This window comes from Podarcis vaucheri (assembly GCF_965113315.1).
Source record: "Podarcis vaucheri genome assembly, chromosome: 11".
NCBI lineage: Eukaryota > Metazoa > Chordata > Lepidosauria > Squamata > Lacertidae > Podarcis > Podarcis vaucheri.
This window is the reverse complement of record NC_138749.1, coordinates 27,621,086-27,640,237: the sequence shown is the minus strand read 5'-3', so window position 1 is coordinate 27,640,237 and position 19,152 is coordinate 27,621,086. Positions and strand designations below refer to the sequence as shown.

At 38.9% G+C, this 19,152-nt stretch overlaps 1 protein-coding gene across 11 annotated transcripts in view; it reads right to left on the bottom strand.

Moving 5' to 3' along the window:
• Positions 1–19,152, bottom strand: part of MAST4 (microtubule associated serine/threonine kinase family member 4) — a gene marked incomplete at its 5' end in the record, with an annotated part of 211,650 nt that overhangs the window by 59,077 nt on the left and 133,421 nt on the right. For 7 of the 11 annotated variants that reach the window (XM_082191834.1, XM_082191838.1, XM_082191839.1 and 4 more), the window contains 4 exons: positions 2,706–2,784; positions 3,757–3,777; positions 7,212–7,281; positions 11,648–11,736. In XM_082191834.1, the coding sequence (XP_082047960.1) occupies positions 2,706–2,784; positions 3,757–3,777; positions 7,212–7,281; positions 11,648–11,736 (259 nt within the window). The remainder of the gene's footprint in view (positions 1–2,705; positions 2,785–3,756; positions 3,778–7,211; positions 7,282–11,647; positions 11,737–19,152) is intronic. The other 4 variants (XM_082191837.1, XM_082191840.1, XM_082191843.1 and 1 more) reach the window with 1 other exon arrangement.

Here is a 19,152-nt window from a genome sequence, read left to right as displayed (position 1 = left end):
GTTAAAAAGTGTGAGAAGAGTCATGCTGGATCACGTCACTGGCCCTTATAGTCCAGCATCCTGCTCAGGTAGTGGCCAACCACAAGGCTGTGGCAGATTTAGGGGAGTGTGACTGTTTGGTCACACTAGGTCTGGAGCCTTGGGAATGCCACAACTATGATTTAGAATGGAATATGAGAGGTGGGGAACGCCAATTCTGGCAGTTGTACAGGGCACTGCTGAAATTTGAGACCCCAAGGTCCTCCACTCCCTGTGAAAAGCCTGCAAGGAGGACCTGAGCGCAACAGCACTCTGCCCACCTACAATTGCCAGCAACTGGTTTTCAGAGGCATATTGCCTCTGACAGAAGAGGTAAATCATAACCATCACAACTTATAGCCACTGATAGCCTTCTCCTCCATGAATTTATCTAATCCTCTTTTAAAGCCATCTAAGTTGGTGCTCATAGATCCACAGTTTAAATGTGCACTGTGTGAATAAACACTTTCCTTTATCTGTCCTGAATCTCCCAATATTCAGCTTCACTAGATGTTCATGAGTTCTGGTTTAATAAGAAGGAGGCAGAAACGTTTTTCTCTACCTATTTCCTCCATGTTATACATAATCTGATAAGCTTTTCTCATGTCACCTCCTATTTGCATTTTCTCTAAACTAAAAAGTTCCAAATGCTTCAACCTTTCCTCACAGGAGAATTGCTCCATCTCTTCAATCACTTTGGATGCCCTTTTCTGAATCTTTTCCCACTCTATAATATTCTTCTTGAGGTTTAGAGACCAGAACTGTATAAAGTATTTCAGTTGTGGTCACACTACAGATTTGTATAACAGCATTATGAGATTGTCATAATGCTTTTTCACAGCTGCCACACTCTGGAACTACATCTTTATTGAGCTGTCCACTACAACCTCAAGGTCTCATTCATGGTCAGTCACTACAAGTTCAGACTACATGAGCATATATATGTTTGTGTGAAATTAGAATGTTTTGCATCACTTTACACTTGTTTGCACTGAACTGCATTTGCCGTTTTACTGTCCATTCATTTCTGTTGGAGCATTTCACAATATCTTTTTTGCTTTAACAAACCCGAACAATATCATCAGATCAGCATGCTTGGCTACCTCACTGCTCACCCCTAACTTCAATTCATTTATAAACAAGTTAAAATGCACCAGTTCCAATACCAATCCTTGGGGGACTCCCCTTTCTCCATTCAGAGAACTGCGCATTTATTCCTACTCTCTGTTTTCTGTTAATTACCCACAAGATGACCTCTCCTCTTAGTCAATGACTGCTAAGCTTACTCGGGAGACTTTGGTGAGGGACCTAATTGAAAGCTTTTTGAAAGCCCAAGTATGCTATGCCAACTGGATCACCCCTGTGAGCTTGTTCATAATCTCAAAGAACTCTAATAGGCTCATGAAACTGGTCTTGCCCTTGCAGAGGCCATGCCAGCTCTGCTTCAGCAAGGCTTGTTCTTCTATATGCTTGGTTAGCTTATCTTTAAAAATACTTTCTGCTGGTTTTCCCAGGCCAGACATTAAGCAAATTGGCCTGTAATTTCCAGGATCTCCCTGGATACCTTTTTCAAAATTGGTGTTATATTGGCTGCTTTCCAGTCCTCTGGTATGAAGGCTAATCTGAGTGACAAGTTACATATTTCTGTTGGAAGATCAGCCATTTCACATTTGAGTTCTTTGAGAACTCTCTGGCGAATGCCATCTGGACCCAGTTGGCAATTTGTCAGTTTTTATTTTATCTATGTTTATTATTCAGAGCCATCTTCCCAATGACAGATAGTTCAAAGGCTTTTTCTTAATTTTCTCAACATAACAGTTTACATGAAACTATTTTCCAGAAGGTTTAAAGCAATAACAGAATATGACAATTTATGCTGTGATCTCTTAACAACCTACCAGTAGATTAACTGTGGTTCGTATTTTCTTATAGTTATCTAAACATCACCTAATCTTAAAAACTAGTATGAAGAGCCAGGTTGTACCTATCAAGATATGAATATGTAATTATTCAGGCACCCAAACCTATCTTGCAGTGAAAATGATAGGCTTCAATAGAACATGGATTTACTACAAGGAAAATGGGCCCCAAACTGTGTAACGGGAAAAATAACATTTGTATTATAGCTAAGCAATGCATGGAATCCTGCTAAATAAAAATTTCAAAGTGAAAATGAGTTATGGGAGGATACAAAGTACCTTCTGGCATATATAAAATATACTATCATGTTGTACTGTATATTATATGAAGGAAGGGAAATCAACAGTGGTTATAACACACAGTGTGTCTGTTGAAAGAGGGACAATAACAGAAAAAGTGTATTCGTTAGAAATACAGCTCTACTTGAATAGCATTTTTGGGCAGAGGATCAGTGCAAGTTCTCAATTATGTCAGTGAGACAGCATCTATTGTATGAATTATGAGAAAGGAGGGGGGAACTAATTGCCAGGAAAAGTTAAAATAGTAAATATTTTGACAAGCATAGTGGGCAACCCAATCAAAATCCTTTAAAATGTTAATAGATGGTATTGCTGGGATAGAGCCTCCCCCTATCTCCCTATAACCCTACCCCTACTGTAGATACTAGTAGAAATCTACATTATTGTTTGAAATCTTACAAGGGCTGAATCTGAGAATATATTACAAGCAGAAGCTATCTACCTATCTATCTATCTATTGTTACTTACTGAAACAGTTGAGCTTGGAGTATTTGTACCATAGCCAGAAGAGGGGAGAGATGCCAGTGACCAACGTCGTCCATCAGTCCTGTTGGGAATTTGAGTTAAGCCACATAAGACAACTGTTAACCCTACAGTATTATACAAAAACTGTTGAAATAGAATCCATGAAATGTTGTGGTGTACCATGAGGAAATATAGACAAACCCATAAGCAAGCGTTTTTATAAGGCACTTTTTTAAAAAGCACATGAAATAATCCAGCTGTGAATGGGATGTTTTAGGATATCGGTTAGAGACAATGCAAAACAGGAACAGGATGGAGGAGAGACCGATGCACAACCATGATAGGCTAGAAAATTGAATGCACATGGAAATGTATATAAAATGAACCAAGAATTACAGCAACGTGACTTGCAAAACTAAACATTTTCATAAAATTATAAATTTTGGTAGAACAAAACATTTACCATGTAGGACAATTTCAAATTCTGCTACATGTAGTCCACATTCAGACATAGGACTGCCAACTCAAATTTTCAGCTGGATGAAGCCTAAATACTCTGCTGATGTAACATGTGCAGTTAGTGCCTGTGTTTATAATTCCTCTGCTACAGCACTACCATCCATGTCTAACAGGAGGCTACAACTGTTTCACAGACAAAAGTAGAAAATAACATACACATGATATGCACTGTCTGCATCCAACACAACTGATAGCTCTGTGATTGCTAATCAGTGCGGGGGGGGGGGGGGAGAGAGAGCAGATAAGCTTGCCAGCACAATGGTGAAGAGAGCTCCTTCAATGCTATCTTCCTGGGCTCCAGTGGCCTTTTACATTTTTGTGACCCATGTGACCCGTATATGCAACAAGGTTACACAGCGCTGCTTAACTAATAGTTAATCCCCTTTCCCCACCCCACTTCAGCAACACTGTTCTGAGAAAAAGGAAAAACCTGGCATGGCTGGTTTGTTTCTAGGCAGTTGGCAATCCTAGTCAGAAATTTACAATCAAATTAACAAACCACAAAAACAGAGTAGTAAGTTTTCGTGACAGTTACCTCTCGTTTCGATGCCCATGACTGCATTATAATTGTGCAAAGTATATTTAAAAAACAAATGAAGAAGTAGAACAACAACTTTCTAAATATAAGAGCATGACAATCAGCATAGACAGCTTCAAAATATATGGGGACGTACCCTGCATGGCATTTTGCAAAAGATCTTCCAATTTTACAACAGATGTAAAAAAAAACCACAACTCTGGGGTGGGGGATCTGTGGTACTCCAGATTTTGTCAGGTTACAACTCACATAACCCCTGATCAATAATTATGGCAGCTGGGGCTGAAGGGAGTTGGGAGTCCAACATAAGGAGGGTCTCGGGTTCCCCATCCCTGACATAACTGAATGATGCAACTTCGTTGTTTATTCAAGGCCCGTTCTCTATCTTTTACTCAACTTTGGTCAGTGCAATGATCTGCTTCTATTTACACAAACACCCTGTTGATGATTTTTTTTCATAATGCTACAACAATGTGATGTCAGACCAAGGCGACCTCTAAAGTGGAAGTCCCATGAAGTCCTATTTCCCATGAAGAAATAGGGAGATGCCAGTCGTGCTACGTTTCCAGAGAAGGCCAGAAGAGCAACCAGTGGCATCCATTCAGTAATAGGATGTATGAACTTTTGCTTATTAGAAATTTGTTGTGTTTTAAAGAAAACTGCTGTGCTGAATAGATCAGTAGTTCCCAATTTCCCCCCCTGTGGACCACTTGGTTGTCTTGGTGGACCACTTAATTATTTTTCTAGTTGTTGGAGCAATTGTAACGTGCTGTGCTAGATGTTGTAATGTTTTTAATTGTATTTTTACAAGCATGCCAAAGACCATCTAAATGAAATTAATGGACAACTGATGGTCTTGTGGACTAGACAGTCACCCCTTTCATGTTACCATACTATGTTTTTTGCTCTGCCAACTTTCTCACTTGCATGGTATGAGAACTAAGTCTCATATTGTGATGTATCCTCACATGTATTTCAGGATCCTTACTATATGCACAGCAGTCAGCTAGAGTGATGACAATTTTACTCATATTGCAGAGGGGTAAATAGAAGGGAGTGCTGGTATAATGGCACTTTGCCACTTCTAGCATGCTCATTAAGCTATGAAAACAAAGCAATGAAGAAAATGCATTGTGTAAGACTTGCTCTAATCTAGAAGGCGGGGGAACGAGAACCTCTTTCTAAAGAACAAATTATTTCCTCACTGAAAAATAGATTGTTGCCGAAAGTAGTAATTCAGAGAGAAACATTTCAATGAGCACAAATATATAATGTTAAATATTTAAAACACATATCCTAAACACGTAATGACAGTAGTTAGGTAGACTTTTTTCAGATTTTTGAGATGTACAGTTCTTTTAAATGAGCAAAGTTAGGATGAACCAATTACTTTCCATTCCCAAAACTCTTAGGCTGGGCTTTCAATAAAACACATGTGCATAAGATCCTCTGTTTTATTCTATGAGCAAGGCAAAACTTAGTCTTTACAATGGGAAATTACTATATACAAATAGAAGAAGGGGTAACTCCTGCATTCCTGGCTTTGAATTTTGTTCATGGTAATAGTTACAACTCAGAGAATCAATGCAATTTATTATGCTACAGTTCTATTTTTTCCTATTGGTATTTCCTCTGGTGTATAAAACTGGCACACAATGTAAATTAGTTTTCAATCGGCTATTCTGAAATACATAGTAGTGGTTTATGTTTCTGAGCAAATATGAAAAGAAGATGGGAAATAAATTGGGAAGGAATAGTATATCCTTAAAGAAAATGTTGAAAGAATAGAAACTGCAAGATAAATCAATCAGAATTTTCAAATAAATCTGTATATAATCAAGATGTAACATTTTATGCATCTGTCCCTCCCAACGTTAATACTTATATGATTTCTATAAGGCCATGACAAATGGAAGTGTATTCAGGTTTGTGGCTTTCTTCTCACTCCAATCACCGAAAAAGAGAAAGGATCACAGGCAAAAACTGCAGGAGACTGCAGTTATTTGGAGAAGAGGTATTTCTTACCCAGGGTACTGAATCCACTAGAGAAATTGGGGTCATTGTCCAGCATTTGACAATTATCATGTTCAAACATTCCAGTTTTAATGTTATTTTCACATCTATTTATGGTTGCCGAGACAGGTGGGGAGGAAGGTGTAGCATTTGAACTTCATGCTACGTATCAGCTACACTGGTTATCTGTGCATGCTTCAGATAACATTTTTTTAGAAAACACTGGTTTCCTTTATATAGAATGGGTTCATTTTCTGATACAGCTGAGTACCCATTAACCAACCCGCAATGTATTCACAAGTAAATGTAATCCTATGCTTCGGATTAGTCAAATACTTCAGGTGACCAACAGATCACTTATACTGATGCAATAGTACTATACAATCACAAATGCATCTTCCAAGAACTATACAAAAATTAATCCTCACAAAGGTGTTCCTGGGTAGACAAAACCTAGCACTCTCTTCAGGGTAGTCATTGGTTCTTTTACATTCTAATCTCTGAGGTACTATGCCAGATGAGGCAGGATCCACTCTTTTTCTAACACAACTTTCACTCTGTCTTATTTTCTGGATTTTGTTCTGCTAGGGGCATCTTCATCAGTAGAGTCACCCTAATCAACAATGGCAGCTCTTCTCTGGGTGACTCACTACACAGCATTGTGGCTTAATTAATAGTTCTGCAGAATGACAATGTAGTGACAATCTCTTTTGACAGATTCCCATACTGTACTCCACCCCAGTTGGCTCCTTTCAGTGTAGTAGGAAACTGGTTTTGGAAATCACTGGGGTAGATAAACTCATTCAGTATTTCCCATAACAACACACGTATCATTACAGTTGTGGAAGAGCTAGTTTGAAGTCAAAGGACTCTCTCTCAAGATGCCGCATTAAATAGCACATACCAATTTATGAGTGGAAGGTTTTAGAATGTACTGATACCTATCATGAGAAGTGATGGGCACTCCTTCCTTGGAGGTTTTTAAGCAGAGGTTGTATGGCCATCTGATCGAGGTGAGATTCCTGCCTTGCAGAAGGTTGAACTAGATGACCCTCAAGGTCCTTTCCAACTCTACAATTCTGGGTTTCTATAATTCACTAATACAGTTTTGCAAGGGCTGGATTACAGGCCGTTGTAAATTCTATACGTATTTTCTAGTCTTTTTAAAATTAATTAAATTAAGTTAAATTAAATTACTACGAAGGAAGGGAAAGAGGTGATAATCCTGGTTCTTATATAAATGAACTTTAGATATTGCAAGAAATTAGCAGTATCAAGAAGCAAGTTGCGAAGACTATTATAAATTGAATTGCATTTTAAGGCAACATATATTGGTGTTTCTTACCTCCACCAGCATATTATAGATGCATAAATGCAAAGTGAAGCATGATTCCCAACTATGAATTATGACACATCAAATACACACAAACCCATCCTACCTTCGTGCAAAAGAAAAGTGGGCTGAGGCACTAGGAGAAAAATTTCTAGGGCTATCTTGAGGACTGCTCCCTGGTGAGAAACAGAAGAAAGTAAGAAAATTATGTAAAGTGTCATACAATCATAGTTAGACTCAGTGAAAATCCTCAGAAACCTATTTTGCTCTGATTATCATTTGTTTGTATAGCACGCAATGTGTATCGTGCTTAATGACAAAGTTGGTCAAATAGTGTAACCTTCAAGTTCTATTCCATCCATATACATTGACTCACCTTGTGCTGCCCTGACTGCTTTTGTTATGGAGTGGCATATAAAGTAAATAAATAAAATATAATTATCTAAAATGTAAATAAAATGGAAGCTAGACTCTTAACTTCCATCCTGCTTTCCATCTCTGGTTCTCTCAATATATTTTTATGTGTTTATTATTTTATTCATTGAATTTGTATACCACCCTTCATCTAAATATTTAAATATAACATAAAAATGTAATATATAACATAAAAATACAAAACGAGAACACAAAAGACATAACAAAAAAACAAAAACAATTATTACATCATCTCAACCAAAAAGTAGTTCACCACAGCTACAGAAATATTTCTGTTTTGGGGGGGGCGGAATATTAAGACTGAAACTCTGCTTTTTTTAAAAAAGTACATAAAATATGTATATATCTGTTCTCAATATATCAGCATTTAAGGACGTTTGCAATAAACACTGATATCCACAGTTTAAAAATGTTATTTCTCAACATTTTTCTTGCCGCCCCCCCCCCCCTTTTAAAAACCATTCTATATGGCAACAAGCAAACCATGAAAATTAGATAGAAAGTTATTCCCAGGACTGGCAAGAACAAGGCATGGGGAGGTGATCTTAAATGATATGAAGATGTGACTGCTCATTGTGAAGAGAACATTTCCTTTGGGGCCTTGTTACTTTCTCACATTAGACCACTCAACCTGCTGCTGAACACTGAGAAAGCTTGGCAGGCAGCTGTTGAGGGAAAGTTCGCCACTATACCAGCCTGCCTCTCAGCATGCATAATTAGAGCATGTGGTCTGTCTACAGGGGAAACGTAAAGGCGACACAAGTAAGAATGTTCTTTTTATGAGCAGTGGTGTCTGTCAAGAAATACATAATCATCTTTCTAGAGAAACACACAACCCACTAAGTTTTTGATAAGCACACAGTCCAATATATAGAAACAAGATTACACTGTTCAAGGGAATAAAGTTGAGTTATTGCACGCAAGGTTCGTCTTTTTCTATTTGACAACATTATTTAGTTTTAAAGGTAGCAAATAATTATCCAGTGTGTGTACTAAAGAGTAATGCACTGCAGATGCTTAAACAGTAATTAACCAGTGGTCATAATAAACACTAGAGTTCTACTAGAAAATGTTAATTATTCAACTACTGTATAATTATTCTATTATAGTCATTCCTCAAGATTAATTTTGGTCATCAAAGCAACTCTCAGAGGTGTTCCGGCCTCCATTAACCAATTTGGTGTCGACACTCTATGGTCCACCCTGAAGGGCTCTAATGGCTGATTACACAATGAAGTGACGGAAGCAGCAAAGTTGGCCCTGCTCACTGCCCACATGGTTATGTGCTCCAACACACATTTGGTTTTCTTCATAGCAGGGCATTCACCACCTGTGTTCTACATTGTTTAGCCTGTTTCATAGCACATCTCTCCCCGGTATACCAGGGGCAGAGAATGTGTTCCATATTCTCAGAGAGGACACTCAGGAGTGATTGTACTTATGGCCCTTTGCATCATGCCATTTCACAGCAAGATGAGGGCCTCAGAAGGATCACCAGCTTTATCCACCAGAAAACCCCCCAGAATGGTCAGGAATCCATCAGAATCCATAAGTTTTGGGGGTTTGACCATCCTAACTGGGGGTCCACCTCTGGAGGGAAAAGTTGGTAACATCAGCCCACACTTCATTAGAAAATCTTGTCTTGAACTCTTGGGGCAAATAGATCTTAAGCAGAAATCTTATGAGGAAGATGCTTGGAAGAACACACATCCCTACAGCTGAAGATTTGCTTTTGCTGAATATATTGATTTTCTTTTAAAACTTTATTGCCTTTGCCAGCCACTAAACTCAATATTTAGATGCAAAAGAGTTCACAGCATGCGGCACAGCTGACTCGTTTAAGTATTCAAATAACTCAAACAGAGGGCAAGAAAACCCAGAGACAATAGGAATAGGAATCATACTGCTGCCACAATTTAAGGCGTGGCATTTCAGAAAAGCAACTGGAGTCTCATCTGTGACCTTCATCGCTCACAGCATTTCTCTCAGTACTCATCCACCTATCTGCAAGTCAATACCTGAGAGGCTTTCAAATGACAACCAGTGCCAGTTAATTCTCTGCCCATATGTGCACTGCTTCCTTATTACTCAAATCCTGCTGTTCTCAGGGATTTTGCTGGCTGTTTCAGCTTTCACACATTTCATTTGCTGTCGAGACTACTACTGACGTTTCTGGCCAGATAAAGTAAACCTGATTGGTAGGGTCAGGCATTGTATAATTAACACTGCAATCTCCAGGGAGAGGCAAACACTGAGAGCAAGTAATCAGTATTTCAAAATACTGTATTTAATGGCAATATATTAGGAGCTGTGTTGCATACATATTGCATTATGTGAATATATTCAGAATGAAGAGCTTCAGAAATCCTGAAGAACTCTGAGAGAGCAACTATTGCACTGACTATAGATTATTGCTGTGCTTTAGTGCCTGGAACAAGTGTTTTGATACACAGACAGTACTAAGGAAGATTAATAATAACTGATCTTTTAGATTATACACAGGATCAGTTAGAAACCTTGTTGTTACCACTTGACAACTCTCTTTAATGCCTATCCGCATTTATCACTATAGCCATAAAATATACTAGTAACTATTCAAATTTATTAGTTTGTAGTAATCTGGCAAATTTTATAATTCAGGCAACTATCCAGGAAGTTATCGTCTCTGTTTTGACACCCTAGAATGTAACTATGCTGCAGATGGCAGAAAAATAATTTTCCAAGAAACTGCCAGATGATTTATGTGGGAAAAGGTTTCAGAATATGTTGCTTGATGAAATGTAGATGATCCCAGAAGATAACAGAACTCACTACAGGAAAGTTTCCTATCTCTTATATCTGATTATCTATCAGAACACATAATTTCTGAAAGGAAAATGTTAGTTTTTCACTAAGTGGCCTTGTGGCACTAGCAGCAGGCTTGCTTTGAAGAAAGCTTTCAATTCAATGTCTCCAAACAAGCCCCTGGGAAAGAGTGTTTGGGAAAATTTGAACCTACAGAAATGTTAGTGGCTGTCAGTACAGTACTACAATTTATTTCTATTACATATTTCAGTTGGTCTATATTATGTCTCCTAATGAAAAAAAAAGCATAAAATCAGGACTGGAAAATGACAGTTCCCAAACTGTAAATATATTTCTGGTATATAATTTTGTTGTATAGGCATTTTGATTTGATAAACTTTAGTAAGATTTGCAGTGAAATCAATGTGTAACTTATCAAGTATTCATGTTTCAGAGAAGTTCTGTCATAGTACAATTGCTTTAAAATTACAACCATAATGTTATTTTCTTGTCTCTCCTTCTGTCCTCATGTTTTATGTTAATGCTTAAAGACTCCATACTTTGCTTAAATGTATTTCTATATGACACTGCTGTCTCTTGTTTCTTTCATTTGAATTGTGTGAACTGAGCATTTTATGTGCACGAAGCTTTCAACCCAGAGCTGGAAAAACAGTTCCATTTTAGGAACCAGTATCAATTATTTAGGCACTAACTGTGAATGGAAATGAATATATATTTGTGATCAGATATTATGTGTGCGATCAGCTATGTAGAATCTTTTTTCTATACAAATGCAAATTGAAAATCACTTAAAACCAAAAGGTTTATTGTGAAAATGTCAGCTCCACAACCTGATGATACCTTTATTTCCACCCCCACATGCTGGTGTTTTTTCCTGTGAAACACTGTTAAGACTGAGGACCTAGAGAAAGATTAGTTTACTCATCAACCTGTCTATGTACAGCAATAATCTGGAAATAATTTTCAGTGTCTCTGCTATTTGAAATGAGGTGGGCAAGGACCAGAGGGATGGCCTTCTCTGTTGCAGCACCTTTTTTATGAAATTTGTCTGGTCTGAGCAACAGGCAAATAGCTTTTTATTTCCTCTGGACTTTGTTACCTAAGGAATTTTCTGGTGTTGCTGCTGCTAAAACTTACCATTAATGTGTTTAAACCAGCATTAAAAACTAAAATTTCAAACTTTCATTCTAGTCTGGTTCCAAAGTGATCGTTGGAAGCGCTAGGGTACCCCAACCCAGTCATGCTGTGTAATTACAGACTACAATATTTCTCTCTTAAGTCTATGGAAACAGTGGAATTTACCTGCATGAGCTGAAAGTGGCGAATGGGGCCGGGGCATAGCTGGGGACTGCCCATTGCATATCAAACTTTTTCTGTTACTCGTCCGGCAACTGTAGGAAGAGAAGAGAATACTTAAAGCACAAATGTTTCAAATATGTAGCATCCCAACCCTCTATTTAACTCAGAATTACTATCTTATGATAGGCATTCTGAATTCAGGGGAGGGGAGAAACCCTAGAATTAGACCACACACTGAATGTTAAATGAGTTATATCCCATATATCAGCAGGAGAAAATGCATTAAGGTTAATTATAACCACAATTTTAATGCAGATATTATCCCCAAAGAAATCCACCTGCCACTATGACATTACACTATTAACACTGACATTTTATCTGATACAGAACAACAGTCTTATTTATAATACATAAAAATGTCAGAAAAAAAGATGACCATTTAGAACCACCATTTGATACATGGATTTCCTAATTCCATCCAGGGCAATAATCTATCTATCTTATGATATACTAATTAAAAATCTAATTATTGAAGCAAATTTCACATCTGCGTCTTTTTGTAAATAGACCAGGCACATCCTACAAAGATAAATGTGTTCTTTCACTCATACATTTTTCATCTCAAGCACTGCAAATCACTATTTTTCTCCATTACAGATAATGATGACATGAATGGCAAATGCATACATCTACTAAAAAGCAGGACCTCTGCAGCTTTAAGTGAATTCATACTCTTGTAATTATAATCAAATACACCTAAGAATATCATCTTCCACCTTGAAACACACATGTAAATTATTTCCCCTAAGATAATGAAATTGTGAATGAGCAAAAATGTGTGCATCAAATATGTTAACATTTGGAATACAAATTATTCCATTACATCTTCAGAATAAACATAGGAAACTGCCTTATACCAGGTCATACTATAGGAAACTGCCTTATACCAGGTCATACTATTTGTCAATCTAGCCTAGTACTCTGACTGACAGTGACTCTCTGGGGTATCAGGCACAGTTCTTTCCCATCATCTGCTACCTGATTCTTTTTAACTGAAGATATTGGGAACTATACCTGGGACATTCTGAAATGAAAGTATATGCTCTGCCAGTGAGCTATGGTCTGCTTAAACTAAGGAAGGGTAAATGCATACATTGAATTCACACTGTAAGTCTTCAAACACATACATGCGTGCACACAAGCAACAAAAATACAAATAGCTCACACTTCTATAGGCAAGGAAATAAAACACTGATCAAGTTCCTGCAGAAGGGTGGTATCCAGCTAAGTCATACTCAGAGTAAACCCGTTGAAGTAAACAGACTTACAATAAATTCATTCTAAATCAATTAATTTCAATGGACCTACAAAGAGCATGACTTAGTTGGATACCACTCAATCTGTTTTTGCGGTGGCATAGTTGTGGAGTTACAACCCCATGTAAGCGAAATCCATCCCTGAAGGCCAATAATATGATTTCAATGAGAGAAGCCATCTCCCAAATAACACAAATAAAAACCAAACTGAAGTAGGAGTTTATCTGCTCCGAAAACAAGTGGTAGATAGGGCTCTGAACATGAGTGTTCTACAGCAGTGGTGTCAGAACTTCAAATGCCTTTCAAAAGTTTCTAGCTCCTTAAAGAAACCAAAGTATTTGAGTACTCTTGTTAAGGAACCATAGCCTACTCAGTACTCCTAGGCAAACATATACCTTCACATATATTTCCTGTAAACTACTTTCACCACTCACCACTTGGGGATCCAATTTTAAATGTTCAAACCACAGGTTTTTTGTTTTTGTTTTCCAGTTCTGCTAAATGAGGACCATTTATCACATTATCGTTTTGCTTTAAAACACTGCTATATTCAGAACAGCTTATATTTAAATGTCAGGTGTCTATTAAAAAGAAAAGTATGGCATGTCTGTTTCTACATGTAAAAAGACATGCCCCCCAATTTAATTGCCTATTAACTGTTAAAATCAACTTAGCGCTGGTGAGAAAGGTCACATTTGAAACTGAATATTGTTACTAAGAAACCACTAGCAATTCTTATGCCCTCCCCATTTCACACTGTTTCAAACATGGGCTACAATCACTTTGATCATCATTTAGTGGCTATAGGGAAGGCTCAACTAGCTGGGGGGGGGTTGCACATTGGGTAAGAGGTCATCACAACTCAAACCACCAACAGCCTTCTGTCAAACCCCTCATATTACGTGAATATACCAAGGGAGCAGATCAAACACATAAGGACCCATAAATCAATATTTACATACAATCACGCTGCAATGTGGTGCTACTAAGTGCAGCTTTCAAGATAAGGCAATCAGCAGCACAGATAATGGCCCTGTTAGGTATGCTACCATTAATGTTTCTTCTTCAGAGAGAGTCGTTTACTATGAATACATGGGTAAATTACTGGCAATAAAGGTTAATTGCTAAAAAGAGCTGGGTGAAAGGAATGTGCTGGCAGCAATTGCTTTTTATCACGCTTTTCACTTGAAATCTGACATCTGTTTTAATCATTTATAATAATTTCATTTTAACATCCTTAATTATTAATATTTACACTTGTAATGAAGATGGATATATGGGCTGTAAACTATTATGGCAGAACCTTTAACAGTATACACTGACTATTGTAATATATCCCTTAATTTTGTTGTCATTGTAATGTGCTTGCTGGTTGAGCAGAAGATAAAGCTTTAAAAGAGTATGGGTCTTTGTATTTGGAAAGCACAACAAATGAAGTGCTTTCTAAACCAATTTTAAATTCCAAATGTCATGTAGGAACACAATATAAAGTGATACAGGCAAGGATGAATGAGTAGAGGATGGAGGCTTCATGCTTTTTTACTATTAAAAATGTACAGCTAAACATCATCTCACAGAGGTAGGCTACCTCTGGCAAGATATGGTATGTGTCCACTTTGTTTACACTAGATAAGTTTACATTATATTCAACATGATGTGAAAGTTGACTTCAGATTTATTTGCTTTGCTAAGCACAGATTCCAGAGTGCCAACTCTGTTTATGGTACAGCAGCCTAAGGTGCAGATGATGATGATGATGATGATGATGATGATGATGATGATATTTATACCCCACCACTCTGGGTGGCTTCCAACACAATATTAAAATACAGTGACGCATCAAACATTAAAAGCTTCCCTAAACAGGGCTGCCTTCAGATGTCCTCTAAAAGTCTGGTAGTTGTTGTTGTCTTTGACATCTGGTGGGAGGGCATTCCATAGGGCAGGTGCCACTACCGAGAAGGCCCTCTGCCTGGTTCTCTGTAACTTGGCTTCTCGCAGTGAGGGAACCGCCAGAAGGCCCTCAGCACTGGACCTCAGTGTCCGGGTAGAACGATGGGGGTGGAGACACTCCTTCAGATCATCTGTTCAACATAGGCTATGAGAGTGACAAAGGACGCAGCAATTTTTTTGGAACAAAGCCTCTATAAATCTATTGGCAAAAATTATGCCAACATGTTTGCACCTTTTAAAACTATTTTACTTCAGCATCCTTATTAACTTCAGACAAAAAGGCTTTTCATCTATAAAACAATCTTGAAGCCAATAGCTGTTAAAGCTATTACTAGTTATAAAATACTAGCTTAAGTACTACTAGTTAAAGCCATTTGCTTAGATCAAACCTATGGTTACTTGTTATGAAAACACACCTTGGTGTACCTCAAAATCATGTGCTTCCCTTTGCCCTCTCCATATGCAAGGAGATTGAAACATTCTGGTTTCACTTTTTCTTAAAGCACAATTTCCTCCTACACCAAAACTCTAGGAACTTTGCTTTGGTCTAACTAAAGCTAGATAAACATCGGAAGAGCAAACCACATTTTGATAGCCTGTTTTACAAACACAAACAATATATATAATTCTAAAGTTTAAATTGGAGAGAGGTGAAGACATACTTTCCCTGGGTACAATTTGGTTTAGGACTGGCTCTGCTATTTGTCATCAAGCTCCTGACTGTGAGAGAAGGGTTAAATCTTCCTTTTCCATGCCTTACACACATGCACAATGAAATAAAATTATATAGGAAGTCAGACTATCAGCACAGTAAATTGTTCCTGAGCCCTGCCTTAGTCTGCATCGTATTTTTAGTTTATTATCCATGTAATGCAAATATACACAAGATGAAAAAACACATAAATGTTAAAATTTAACTCCAATGGGGCATGAATGTTTAGTACCATATTCTTGTTACGCAAGGATTTACAAAGCATGGTTGGTTTCATAACTACGTTGCTACTTTCAGCAAACTTAATTTCACAGTACACAAATATTTTGCCTCGCCTCTGTCTTTAAGGGCAAAAACTGAGCTTTTTTTTTTTTTTAACAGCTTAAATTTATGCCAGACCTTGGTTTTCAGTTCCAGGGCGATATCCAAAAATGTGTGAAGAAACCTGTATCTTTGTATCTGCAGGGTGCATTTCATATATTGAGGAGAAAAGCATTAATGGCTATTTTTGTGACGTATTAAGTGGAAGTTTGTTTCAAAAGAAATAACTGACCATGCTGATAATTGGGAACACAGGTTGGGAGCTGAAATGTGCATGTTAAACTGATTCAGCCCATGAAGCTAACAGGGCAGAGCCCAGAGGGCAGGCCCACGCAGGGCTTGTCTTAGGCCTGGGGCAAGAGTCTTGTCCATGAGACGCAGCACCTAATCTGACCTAACGCTACATGCTAGTACAGTGGACGCTCGGGTTGTGAATGTGATCCATGCGGGAGGAACGTTTGCAACCCGCAGCGTCTGCGCATGCGCAAAGTGTACTTCCGGTACTTCCGGGTTTCGGCGCATCCGCAACCCGAAAAAATGCAACCTGAGGCGTCTGTAACCCAAAGTATGACTGTACGCAGTAACACAGGTCCAGATTTTACTACTGAAGCCTTGCAATGCAGATGGACAGGCACGGCCATTTCGCCCATTAAGTCCCCAGTTGTCCCGGGACATTCTTAGCATGACAGTGCAAGTCCACCAGGCCCCTGGCACCCCCTCCCCCAGCTTTGCCTTCCAATGCCCAGGAAAAGTATACCCAGCTGCTCCCCACCCCTGTATGGGCCTGCCAGAGGGCATTTCTTCTTTTTCTGGGATCCCTTTGGGGGTGAGGGAGAGAGAGAGACATCCTTTCCATCACCCTTGAAAGTTCCTACTGGACTTTTCCTCTATGAGGATCCCCAAGTCCCTTCAGTCTCTTTATTTCCCAGTTGCTTCCTCATCTGTCCTCTGCTTGCCTGCCAAGCTATACTGCCTCTTTGCCTTATGGCCTACATCCCTGGCTTTTAAAAAGCTTACTCACTTGTCTCACACACGAGGGTAATATTCTGAACAGGGTTATTTTAGAAGTGCCATGTGCTCATGAAACGTAGTTTGACCCTGGTGGGGCCTGCCATACTTTCAAGGTGGCTGGGTTCTCTGTGCCTATATACCACTAAGATTAGTTGCAATTAAAATAATAGTAATAGCCCAAGATTCCCAATCTGCAGTCTTAAACAAATCTTAAAATATTTATAAAGCACACATGAAAATATCAGAAATAAAGCAAAGAATGGTGCAAAATACTGCAACAGTAATATAGAAATATATATTAAATTTTATTCAACAGCTATGTGCTTCACATTTAGATCTCAACTGAGCAGAAACACCGTATGACACAAGCATTACCCCCAAGAGAATTTATAGCATGGCAGGGTTTTCAGGTCTCTGGTTATCATTTAGTTAACATCTAGTTGGCTGAATCAATATTTATTGAAATGTAAAAACTTCATGAGCTAAGAAGGTAGAACAGATGAAGGCAGGCAATGGCTATATTATTCTGTACACTGCAAAGTTTCGATGATCCAACTTATTATTACTTTATATATTTATTAACAAGAGTGCATACTGTTTTCACAATGCAGCCATCCCACCCTTCCTGGTGACTTTTGGGGCTCTGTGGGGACTTTTTCCTCAGCCTGATACTCTCACCGTGGACCCTCGGCAGCTGGGTGGTCTTCGTGGCAGGGAGGCTGAAGCTGCAAAATCTTGCACTGAACAGGCAGGTGGGAATAGATGGCCTCCCAAGGACCCTTCAAACAGCCAAGGGCCTGTGGCTTTGTGCCTGGCTGTGCTTGGCTGGTAGAGTGTTTTTCCTTCACTTTCTTATTCCCATTCATTGCATCAACGGCCCAAGTTGCAGAACAAGTTCGAGTCAAGTTCAATCAGGGGTAGGTAACCTAAGACCCCGGGGCCAGATCCGGCCCAATCACCTTCTCAATCCGGCCCACGGACGGTCCGGGAATCAGCCTGTTTTTACATGAGTAGAATGTGTCCTTTTATTTAAAATGAATCTCTGGGTTATTTGTGTGGCCTGTCTGGTGTTTTTACATAGTAGAATGTGTGCTTTTATTTAAGATGCATCTCTGGGTTGTTTGTGGGGCCTAGGAGTTCGTTCATTTCCCCCCAAAAAATATAGTCCGGCCCACCACATGGTTTGAGGGATGGTGGACCGGCACACAGCTGAAAAAGGTTGCTGACCCCTGAGTTAAATGATGCTGAGAGCACTGTTTCAGTGGAATTCACTCTCACCATTTCTTACTGCAGCATGGCAGTGCTAATTGGCCTTTCGATCAAAGTGAAGCTGATCAGATTCCCCCCCCCCTAAAAGGTTTAAGGTGGATGTCCACATAACCCCTGGAACACATGCCTCAGAGCATGCAGTAAACAAGCAACTGACTGACAAAGAGAGAGTGGCGGCTGCCTTGGAAAACAACCACCTGTTGGAAATGGTGAATCAGTGTTTATGTAGTTTACTTTGGGAGGTGGGAAAGAGACCCAAATTGCTTGTTCCTGGCATCAACTGTACATATTTCCCTAGCGAATTCTAATATTTATTCTTCTTTCTGTATCTTTTGTCTTGATTTCATGCTGGAGAAATCAAGCAAACCAAAACAATAATTCCATGCCGAATCGCAAGACTAGGACAAGTTATCCCAAAGAAGCATGATTTTAATTACAGCGGTCAGTTCCTTAGCAGTTTTCATCTCTAGGCTTTCAATATTTACTGTACGTTAATCCTTTATTTGCAAATACGGAAAAATCTGTCCCTAAAGAGGTATTAAGCCTTGCATACATAGCTCCCCTTCTCCTCTGCAATTGTCAACACATGCCATGGAGCACATCATCTACAGCATCCACAATTATAGGTTTACATTTTGCTGTATAGTTTCCAAAGATATTGTGATTCATAACAGTCTCTAAGTTGCAATGCTGTGTCAGCTTTCAGGCAACAATCGCCTTATTTTAAGAAGAAGAAGAAGAGTTTGGATTTGATATCCCGCTTTATCACTACCCAAAGGAGTCTCAAAGCGGCTAACATTCTCCTTTCCCTTCCTCCCCCACAACAAACACACTGTGAGGTGAGTGGGGCTGAGAGACTTCAGAGAAGTGTGACTGGCCCAAGGTCACCCAGCAGCTGCATGTGGAGGAGCGGGGAAGCGAACCCG